The sequence below is a fragment of the Choloepus didactylus genome, chromosome 1 (genome assembly GCF_015220235.1).
Source record: "Choloepus didactylus isolate mChoDid1 chromosome 1, mChoDid1.pri, whole genome shotgun sequence".
Classification (NCBI taxonomy): domain Eukaryota; kingdom Metazoa; phylum Chordata; class Mammalia; order Pilosa; family Megalonychidae; genus Choloepus; species Choloepus didactylus.
This window is the reverse complement of record NC_051307.1, coordinates 184,237,937-184,249,555: the sequence shown is the minus strand read 5'-3', so window position 1 is coordinate 184,249,555 and position 11,619 is coordinate 184,237,937. Positions and strand designations below refer to the sequence as shown.

The following is an 11,619-nucleotide window of genomic DNA, read 5'->3' as shown; positions in this document are numbered from 1 at the left end:
AGAAAAAACAGATAAATGGGGACTCCTCAAAATCAAAAGCTTCTCTTCCTCAAAGGAATTTGTCAAAAAGGTGAAGAGGCAGCCAAGGCAATGGGAGAAGATATTTGGAAACCATGTATCTGACAACAGACTGATATCTTGCATACATAAAGAAAACTACAACTGAATTGTACAAACAGCCCAATTATAAAATGGGCAAAAGATATGAAAAGACATTTCTCCAAAGAGGAAATACAAATGGCTAAAAAACACATGAAAAAAATTTTCATCTTCACTAGCTGTTTGGCATATGCAAATCAAGACCACAATGAGATACCATCTCACACCAATTAGAATGGCTGCCATTAAACAAACAGGAAACTACAAATGCTGGAGGGGATGTGGAGAAATTGGAACTCTTATTCATTGTTGGTGGGACTGTATAATGATACAGCTGCTGTGGAAGACAGTTTGGTGGTTCCTCCAAAAACTAGATATCAAGTTAGCCTTCAATCCAGCAATTTCACTTCTTGGTATATACCAGAAGACCTGAAAGCAGTGACACAAACAGACATTTGCACACTGATGTTCATAGCAACATTTTTCAGAATTGCCAAGAGATGGAAACAATCCAAATGTCCTTCAACAGATGATGGATAAATGCAATATGGTGTATATATATACAATGGAACACTATGCAGCAGTAAGAAGGAATGAAGTCCTGAAACATATGACAACATGGATGAACCTTGAAGACATAATGCTGAGTGAAATAAGCCAAACACAAAAGGAGAGATATTGTATGTTACCACTAATGTGAACTCCCTGAACAATGTAAAATCAGTGTCTTATAATGTAGAATATAGGGGACCAAGAGACAGAAGCTAGTGAAGGGGGAAGATAACCTAATATGTATGGAGATGATAATGAGGGTGAACTTAAAGGTATGGGAATTGACAGGGGTGACTATGGTTCGTTAATGGGATTATAAGTATCAGTGCCACATTGAAGGCAAACATGATTGAGAGTGATTGTTTAAAGGCATGTAACTCTCAGAGAAGCACTACAAATATAAATCAGTGTTTGCATGATGTATGTTCAAGGTATGACACTGATATATATAAAGAGTTAACAACAGAGTGGTATATTGAAAAACTACCCATTACATATTATAGACTATATTTAATAGGAATACTTTACCAGCACTACACTAATACTAGGGATGAAAAATTAGCAGCTTAAGATCTCTGGGATGTTTTGGTTTATGACAATTATTTAAAACTGACAGTGATGATGATTGTACAACTAAGTGAAGATAATGTGAGACACTGATTGTTTATCTTGGATAGAATATATGCTATGTGAATTTAGGAACCCCCTACTTCATAAGTGAAGCCCTTGATCTTGAGGCTTGCTCTTGTGAAACTTAGGGCTGTAAATGAGAGGCTAAGCCTTTCTATAATTATGCCTATGAGACACCTCCAGAGAACCTTTTTTGTTGCTCAGATGTGACCTTTCTCTCTTTAAGCCCAACTCAGCAAATAAATTCATTAACCCACTCCCCACACCATCCCCCCCCCCCCCATGAGGGACATGACTCCCAGGGGAGTGAATCTCCCTGGTGATGTAGGACACAACTCCCAGGAATGAGACAGGCCCTGGGTCTTGATCCTCTTGCTGGAGTCCTTTATAAAAGGCTAAAACACACACATAAGCAAAGAAATGAATTTTAAGAGAAGCTCATAGAGAAAAGCCCCAGAGAAGCCAGGAGAGTACCCACAGAAGCTCGGAGGGAAAGCCACAGATGGAGAAGAGAAGCCAGAAGCTGAAAGCAACTAAACCAAGGAGGGAAGGACCAGCAGATGCCTGCCATGTGCCTTCCCATGTGACAGAGGTGTCCCAGATGCCAGCACCCTGTCTTCAGAGTCCAGGTACCATATGGTTGATGTCTTGAGTTTGACATTTTCACAACCTGAGGACTGTAAATTGTAAGTTAATAAATCACCATTGTAAAAGCTAGCCCATTCTGGTATATTGCTTTCCACCAGCTTTAGCAAACTAAACACCACCCTATTATTAACATCCTGCATTGGTTTGGTACATTTTACAATTGATGAAAGCACATTTTTTTTTTTGTTGTTGTTGTTGTTTTTTAATCTTCATTTTATTGAGATATATTCACATACCACGCATCATACAAAACAAATCGAACTTTCGATTGTTTACAGTAACATTACATAGTGGTATATTCATCACCCAAATCAATCCCTGACACCTTCATTAGCACACACACACAAATAACAAGAATAATAATTAGAGTGAAAAAGAGCAATTGAAGTAAAAAAGAACACTGGGTACCTTTGTCTGTTTGTTTCCTTCCCCTATTTTTCTACTCATCCATCCATAAACTAGACAAAGTGGAGTGTGGTCCTTATGGCTTTCCCAATCCCATTGTCACCCCTCATAAGCTACAATTTTATACAACTGTCTTCGAGATTCATGGGTTCTGGGTTGTAGTTTGATAGTTTCAGGTATCCACCACCAGCTACCCCAATTCTTTAGAACCTAAAAAGGGTTGTCTAAAGTGTGCGTAAGAGTGCCCACCAGAGTGACCTCTCGGCTCCTTTTGGAATCTCTCTGCCACTGAAGCTTATTTCATTTCCTTTCACATCCCCCTTTTGGTCAAGAAGATGTTCTCCGTCCCACGATGCCAGGTCTACATTCCTCCCCGGGAGTCGTATTCCACATTGCCAGGGAGATTCACTCCCCTGGGTGTCTGATCCCACGTAGTGGGGAGGGCAGTGATTTCACCTTTCAAGTTGGCTTAGCTAGAGAGAGAGGGCCACATCTGAGCAACAAAGAGGCATTCGGGAGGAGGCTCTTAGGCACAACCATAGGGAGGCCTAGCCTCTCCTTTGTAGCAACCGTCTTCCCAAGGGTAAAACCTGTGGTAGAGGGCTCAACCCATCAAACCACCAGTCCCCTATGTCTGTGGTCATGTTAGCAACCATGGAGGTGGGGTAGGCGAATACCCCTGCATTCTCCACAGGCTCCTCAAGGGGGCACTACATCTTTTTTTTTCCTTGTTTTTCTTTCTTTTTTTTTTTTTTTTTAACTTTCCCTTCTTTTTTAAATCAACTGTATGAAAAAAAAGTTAAAAAGGAAACAAACATACAATAAAAGAAGATTTCAAAGAGACCATAACAAGGGAGTAAGAAAAAGACAACTAACCTAAGATAACTGCTTAACTTCCAACATGTTCCTACTTTACCCCAAGAAAGTTACCTAATATAGCAACATTTCTGTGAACTTGCTCCTACTATATCCATCAGAAATTAACAGGCCATAGTCATTCCTGGGCATCCCCAGAATGTTAAATAGCTTATCTGTTCTTCTTGGATTATTGTTCCCCCTTCCTTAATTGCTCTCTATTGCTAGTTCCCCTACATTCTACATTATAAACCATTTGTTTTACATTTTTCAAAGTTCACATTAGTGGTAGCATATAATATTTCTCTTTTTGTGCCTGGCTTATTTCGCTCAGCATTATGTCTTCAAGGTTCATCCATGTTGTCATATGTTTCATGAGATCGTTCCTTCTTACTGCCGCGTAGTATTCCATCGTGTGTATATACCACATTTTATTTATCCACTCATCTGTTGAAGGACATTTGGGTTGTTTCCATCTCTTGGCAATTGTGAATAATGCTGCTATGAACATTGGCGTGCAGATATCTGTTCGTGTCACTGCTTTCCGATCTTCCGGGTATATACCGAGAAGTGCAATCGCTGGATCGAATGGTAACTGTATATCTAGTTTTCTAAGGAACTGCCAGACTGACTTCCAGAGTGGCTGAACCATTATACAGTCCCACCAACAATGAATAAGAGTTCCAATTTCTCCACATCCCCTCCAGCATTTGTAGTTTCCTGTTTGTTTAATGGCAGCCATTCTAACCGGTGTTAGATGGTATCTCATTGTGGTCTTAATTTGCATCTCTCTAATAGCTAGTGAAGCTGAACATTTTTTCATGTGTTTCTTGGCCATTTGTATTTCCTCTTCAGAGAACTGTCTTTTCATATCTTTTGCCCATTTTATAATTGGGCCGACTGTACTATTGTCATTGAGTTGTAGGATTTCTTTATATATGCAAGATATCAGTCTTTTGTCAGATACATGGTTTCCAAAAATTTTTTCCCATTGAGTTGGCTGCCTCTTTACCTTTTTGAGAAATTCCTTTGAGGTGCAGAAACTTCTAAGCTTGAGGAGTTCCCATTTATCTATTTTTTCTTTTGTTGCTTGTGCTTTGGGTGTAAAGTCTAGGAAGTGGCCGCCTAATACAAGGTCTTGAAGATGTTTTCCTACATTATCTTCTAGGAGTTTTATGGTACTTTCTTTTATATTGAGATCTTTGGTCCATTTTGAGTTAATTTTTGTGTAGGGGGTGAGGTAGGGGTCCTCTTTCATTCTTTTGGATATGGATATCCAACTCTCCCAGCCCCATTTGTTGAAAAGACCATTATGACTCAGTTCAGTGACTTTGGGGGCCTTATCAAAGACCAGTCGGCCATAGATCTGAGGGTCTATCTCCGAATTCTCAATTCGATTCCATTGATCTATATGTCTATCTTTGTGCCAGTACCATGCTGTTTTGGCAACTGTGGCTTTATAATAAGCTTCAAAGTCAGGGAGTGTAAGTTCTCCCACTTCGTTTTTCTTTTTTAGAGTGTCTTGAGCAATTTGAGGCATCTTCCCTTTCCAAATAAATTTGATAACTAGTTTTTCCAAGTCTGCAAAGTAGGTTGTTGGAATTTTGATTGGGATTGCATTGAATCTGTAGATGAGTTTGGGTAGAATTGACATCTTAATGACATTTAGTCTTCCTATCCATGAACATGGAATATTTTTCCATCTTTTAAGGTCCCCTTCTATTTCTTTTAGTAGAGTTATGTAGTTTTCTTTGTATAGGTCTTTTACATCTTTGGTTAAGTTTATTCCTAGGTAGTTGATTTTTTTAGTTGCTATTGAAAATGGTATCTTTTTCTTGAGTGTCTCTTCAGTTTGTTCATTTCTAGCATATAGAAACATTACTGACTTATGTGCATTAACCTTGTATCCCACTACTTTGCTAAATTTGTTTATTAGCTCTAGTAGCTGTATCGTCGATTTCTCAGGGTTTTCTAGATATAAGATCATATCATCTGCAAACAATGACAGTTTTACTTCTTCTTTTCCAATTTGGATGCCTTTTATTTCTTTGTCTTGCCGGATTGCCCTGGCTAGCACTTCCAGCACAATGTTGAATAACAGTGGTGACAGCGGGCATCCTTGTCTTGTTACTGATCTTAGAGGGAAGGCTTTCAGTCTCTCACCATTGAGTACTATGCTGGCTGTGGGATTTTCATATATGCTCTTTATCATGTTGAGGAAGTTTCCTTCAATTCCTACCTTTTGAAGTGTTTTTATCAAAAAGGGATGTTGGATTTTGTCAAATGCTTTTTCAGCATCTATTGAGATGATCAATTGATTTTTCCCTTTTGACTTATTAATGTGTTGTAATACATTGATTGATTTTCTTATGTTGAACCATCCTTGCATGCCTGGAATGAACCCCACTTGGTCATGGTGTATGATTTTTTTAATGTGTCTTTGGATTCGATTTGCAAGTATTTTGTTGAGGATTTCTGCATCTATATTCATTAGGGAGATTGGCCGGTAGTTTTCCTTTTTTGTAGCATCTTTGCCTGGTTTTGGTATTAGATTGATGTTAGCTTCATAAAATGAGTTAGGTAGTGTTCCCTTTTCGTCAATGTTTTGAAAGAGTTTGAGTAAGATTGGTGTCAGTTCTTTCTGGAAAGTTTGGTAGAATTCCCCGTGAAGCCATCTGGCCCTGGGCATTTATTTGTGGGAAGATTTTTGATGACTGATTGGATCTCTTTGCTTGTGATGGGTTGGTTGAGGTCTTCTATTTCTTCTCTGGTCAGTCTAGGTTGTTCATATGTTTCCAGGAAACTGTCCATTTCCTCTACATTATCCAGTTTGTTGCCATACAGTTGTTCATAGTATCTTATAATTTTTTTAATTTCTTCAGGATCTGCAGTTATGTCACCTTTTTCATTCATTATTTTGTTTATATGGGTCTTCTCTCTTTTTGATTTTGTCAGTCTAGCTAGGGACTTGTCAATCTTGTTGATCTTCTCAAAGAACCAACTTTTGGTGATATTTATCCTCTCTATTGTTTTTTTGTTCTCTATGTCATTTATTTCTGCTTTAATCCTTGTTACTTCTTTTCTTGTACTTGGTTTAGGATTGGTTTGCTGTTCATTTTCTAGCTTCTTCAGTTGATCCATTAGTTCTTTGATTTTGGCTCTTTCTTCCTTTTTAATATATGCGTTTAGTGCTATAAATTTCCCCCTTAGCATTGCTTTTGCTGCATCCCATAGGTTTTGGTATGTTGTGTTCTCATTTTCATTCATCTCTATATATTTAGCAATTTCTCTTGCTATTTCTTCTTTAACCCACTGATTGTTTAGGAGTGTGTTGTTTAACCTCCAGGTATTTGTGAATTTTCTAAGTCTCTGATGGTTATTGACTTCTAATCGTATTCCATTGTGGTCAGAGAATGTGCTTTGAATAATTTCAATCTTTTTAAATTTATTGAGGCTTGTTTTATGTCCCAGCATATGATCTATTCTGGAGAAAGTTCCATGAGCACTAGAAAAGTATGTGTATCCTGGTGATTTGGGATGTAATGTCCTGTAGATGTCTGTTAAATCTAATTCATTTATCAGATTGTTTAGGTTTTCAATTTCCTTATTGGTCTTCTGTCTGGTTGATCTATCTATAGGAGAGAGTGATGTGTTGAAGTCTCCCACAATTATTGTGGAAACATCAATTGCTTCCTTTAGTTTTGCCAGTGTTTCTCTCATGTATTTTGTGGCACCTTGATTGGGTGCATAGACATTTACGATTGTTATTTCTTCTTGCTGAATTGCCCCTTTTATTAGTATGTAGTGGCCTTCTTTGTCTCTCAAAACATCCCTGCATTTGAAGTCTATTTTATCTGAGATTAATATTGCTACACCTGCTTTCTTTTGGCTGTAGCTTGCATGAAATATTTTTTTCCATCCTTTCACTTTCAGTTTCTTTGTGTCCCTGTGTCTAAGATGAGTCTCTTGTATGCAACATATTGATGGTTCATTTCTTTTGATCCATTCTGCGAATCTATATCTTTTAATTGGGGAGTTTAATCCATTTACATTCAACGTTAAAACCGTGAAGGCATTTCTTGAATCGGCCATCTTATCCTTTGGTTTATGTTTGCCATATTTTTCTCCTCTCTGTATTAATATCCTTTATTGTACCCATACCGAAACTCTTTAGTACTGAACCTTTCTCCAAGTCTCTCTGTCCTGTCTTTGTTTCTCTGTCTGTAGGGCTCCCTTTAGTATCTCCAGTAGGGCAGGTCTCTTGTTAGCAAATTCTCTCAGCATTTCTTTGTCTGTGAAAAATTTAAGCACTCCCTCAAATTTGAAGGAGAGACTTTGCGGCACCGCGACCCTCCGCACCCCTGCGAACATGGCGCTGCGCGCGGCACGGAGTGTGCGGATCGTCGTCTGCAGCCTGCGCGCGGCCTCGGCGCCCGCCACGTCCTGCCCGCGGCGGCCCTGGGGGCTGGGGACTGGCGCTGTTCGGACGCTGCGCACCGGCCCCGCTCTGCTCTCGGTGCGGAAATTCACAGACAAACATGAATGGATAACAACAGAAAATGGTATTGGAACAGTGGGAATCAGCAATTTTGCACAGGAAGCTTTGGGAGATGTTGTTTACTGTAGTCTTCCCGAGGTTGGGACAAAATTGAACAAACAAGAGGAGTTTGGTGCTTTGGAAAGTGTGAAAGCTGCTAGTGAACTGTATTCTCCTCTGTCAGGAGAAGTAACAGAAATTAATGAAGCTCTTGCAGAGAATCCAGGACTTGTCAACAAATCTTGTTATGAAGATGGTTGGCTGATCAAGATGACACTGAGTAATCCTTCAGAACTTGATGAACTAATGAGTGAAGAAGCATATGAGAAATATATAAAATCTATTGAAGAGTGAAAATGGAACCCCTAAATAAACTAGTCTGAAACAGTATAATCCAGCAATATTTTAAATTACTGGTGGATAAAAATTTATAATAGCAACTTTTAGCAATACCATAGGAAAACAGAAACTACTTGTTCCAACTATGCTATTGAAAGAAAATACCCCTTAACTTTCTAATGATAGCAGGTAAACACAATTTGCGTCTTTTTCATATCACCCAGTGATTTAGACCAGGATCTAGTTATTATTTTCAGAATCCATGAAATTGTCAGAAGTAAAACTACCTGTAAAAATTATGTAATTCAGTTAAGATTGTTATCGTAAGCCTTACATAATATTGTAACTTGCTTACTTGAGTCCCTGGATTTGGGTCAAAATGCTTAATGATATATTCACTGGAAATAACTGGGAATAGACTTAAGTTTTTGTTAGTTGTACAGTGTCAGGTGAGAAACAGTAGTATCGTAACTTCCCAGTATACCACATTTGCTGGTGCTATTTTCATACAATGAAGCAACAGCCTTAGAGCAAAACAAGACACCCTTTAATAACAATAAAACATTCAACTTCTCCATTAAAAAAAAAAAAAAAATTTGAAGGAGAGCTTTGCTGGATAAAGTATTCTTGGCTGGAAATTTTTCTCACTCAGAATTTTAAATATATCGTGCCACTGCCTTCTCGCCTCCATGGTGGCTGCTGAGTAGTCACTACTTAGTCTTATGCTGTTTCCTTTGTATGTGGTGAATTGCTTTTCTCTTGCTGCTTTCAGAACTTGCTCCTTCTCTTCTGTGTTTGACATGTGATCAGTATATGTCTCGGAGTGGGTTTATTTGGATTTATTCTATTTGGGGTTCGCTGAGCATTTATGATTTGTGTATTTATGTTGTTTTGAAGATTTGGGAAGTTTTCCCCAACAATTTCTTTGAATACTCTTCCTAGACCTTTGCCCTTTTCTTCCCCTTCTGGGACACCAATGAGTCTTATATTTGGACGTTTCATATTATCTATCATATCCCTGAGGTCCATTTCGATTTTTTCAATTTTTTTCCCCATTCTTTCTTTAATGCTTTCATTTTCCATTCTGTCATCTTCCAGGTCACTGATTCGTTGTTCAACTTCCTCTAGTCTTGTACTATGAGTGTCCAGAATCTTTTTAATTTGGTCAACAGTTTCTTTAATTTCCATAAGATCATCCATTTTTTTATTTAGTCTTGCAATGTCTTCTTTATGCTCTTCTAGGGTCTTCTTGATTTCCTTTGTCTCCCGTACTATGGTCTCATTGTTAATCTTTAGTTCTTTGAGTAGCTGTTCTAGGTGCTGTGTCTCTTCTGATCTTTTGATTTGGGTGCTTGGGCTTGGGTTATCCATATCGTCTGGTTTTTTCATATGCTTTATAATTTTCTGTTGTTTTTGGCCTCGTGGCATTTGCTGAACTTGATAGGGTTCTTTTAGGATTTGTAGACCAATTGAAGTCCTTATCTCTAATTTATCGGATCTACAGCTTCGTGGAGTACACTTTCTCTAACTAACCAGCAGGTGGCGTTCACGAGCCACCTGTTCTCCACAAGCCAGTTCTCCCCTGCTTAGCCTTTTTGGTGAGTGGGGGAGTGAGTCTTGTGGGGTCCAATTGGTGTACCAAGCTTGCGTGTGTAGTTGGTGTTGCCTGCCCTGTATATGGGGCATGTTTCTGGGCAGTCAGAGAGGGCGGGTGGCCCTAACAATCAAATCTCCCTGGTGATCCTAGAGTTTTAAAGCTGCTGCAATAGTCTAATCCTTCAGTTCAGTCCTGCCACAGTTTGTCTCTGCCACTGACCCACAAGTCCTTGGTATTGACGTATGGCTCCTGAGACTTGCAAGTGGGCCCCTCTTCCAGGCTGTGCACCCCGGGTCCTCTGTTGAGGGATGACTGTGCTATGTCACAGGTGAGTGGCGTCCCCCCAGGGCAGTTCTGGGCTGCTGGGCTGTGTAGGGAAGCTCCCAGTCTGCTGAAATGATGGCTGAATGGGGCTTTGTTAATTCACACTGCTCTACCTTCCCAACTCTGGGACAATCTGCTGAGGTTGCAGGGAAGGCTAATGTCCACGCCCAGTTTTGTGGTGTGTGCCTATTACTTGAAGCACTTCCGTCACACTGGGTTGTCTGGGGCAGTTCTGGGCTATGGGGCTGGCGATGGGCAGGAGTGTTTCCTGTCCACCAGGATGATGGCTGTGAGCGGACACCCCCCTTTTCTTGGGAAGTTGTGGTGTTTAGTGAATTTTCTCAGCCACTGGAATATTGCGTTTTGTCTCAGAGCTCTCCTAGTTCTGCTCTTGACTTGACCTGCCCAAATTGTAAGTCTTTGAAGCTTTCTGTATTGGGCTTCTTAGAGTAATTGTTTTAGAAAAAGAAAAAAGGATTAAAAAAAAAAAAAAAAAAAAAAGGGCCCTCCTCAGAGATCTAATGGGTTATTGAAATGCTAAGAGACAAAGCAACCAGGGCCATTAAGGAAAGGTCCACAGGGCAGAGAGATCAGCTTTTCTTCGGGATTTGCATATGCGCCTCAGGGCCCTTCCCCTTTCTATGTTCACCAGAACTCCAAAAATCCTCCGCTTTTATTTTGGAGTTTTTCGTGTTGTTTTTTTTTCTCTATGCCTGTCTCCTCTCTGCTGGGCTGGCTGCTCTCAGATTCTCTGGTGTCTGGTCTCAGTCTATCTATGGTTGGAGTTTGGATCAGTATAATGAGTTTCTGATAAGGGCTGCCACTGCAGTTCTCCCTTCTCCTTCCCGGAGCTGACAGCCCCTCCTCCCACGGGACTGAGCCTGGCAGGGAGGGGTGCGGGTCCCCTGGCCACAAAAACTTACAGATTTCGCTGATCTCAGCAGTTCCACGTTTTCATGAGTGTTGTATGAAGTATGCCCAAAGTCAGATTGCTCTGTGGTGTCCAGTCCACGCAGTTCCTGGCTTTCTACCTACTTTCCTGGAGGAGTAACTAAGGCATACAGCTCACCAGTCTGCCATCTTGCCCCGCCTCCAGCACATTTTTATAATTTTACTATTAACTATAGTTTATGGTTTAACTTTTTTACTGTTCTGTGGATTTTTTAATACATTTTTTATTGTGAAATTTAACATGTATACATGACAGTGATAACTTTCAAAGTACGATTTAACAAGTAGTTAGGGAGTGTATTTCAAGACTGTTAGTGGTTACGGTTCCACAATTTCAGTTATTTCCTTATTATGAAATATAACACATAGATAGAAAAGGTGATAACTTTCAAAGTACAATTTAACAAGTAGTTATATAGGTAATCTCAAAGAATGTTATTGGTTACAGTACCATGGTTTCAATTCTTTCCTTATTGTGGAATATAAGATATATAAAGAAATGTGATAACTTTTAAGGTACAATTTAATGAGTAGCTGTAGAGCAAATTTCAAAGAATATTATGGGTTACAGTTTCACCATTTTAGTCATTTTCTTCTAACTATTAAATACCCTAGCATCTAAAAATATATATTTATATAAAGATTAAGTATTCATAATCCTTTCTTAAATCCTATCTTATCT

General features: G+C 39.3%; 1 protein-coding gene across 1 annotated transcript; it reads left to right on the top strand.

Moving 5' to 3' along the window:
* The first annotated feature begins 7,546 nt into the window (after positions 1 to 7,546).
* On the top strand, positions 7,547 to 8,660 carry LOC119527964 (glycine cleavage system H protein, mitochondrial). The gene has a single exon (XM_037828535.1). It carries the CDS (start codon positions 7,559 to 7,561, stop codon positions 8,078 to 8,080), a length of 522 nt encoding a protein of 173 aa, XP_037684463.1. The 5' UTR covers positions 7,547 to 7,558; the 3' UTR covers positions 8,081 to 8,660.
* Positions 8,661 to 11,619: the final 2,959 nt, after the last annotated feature.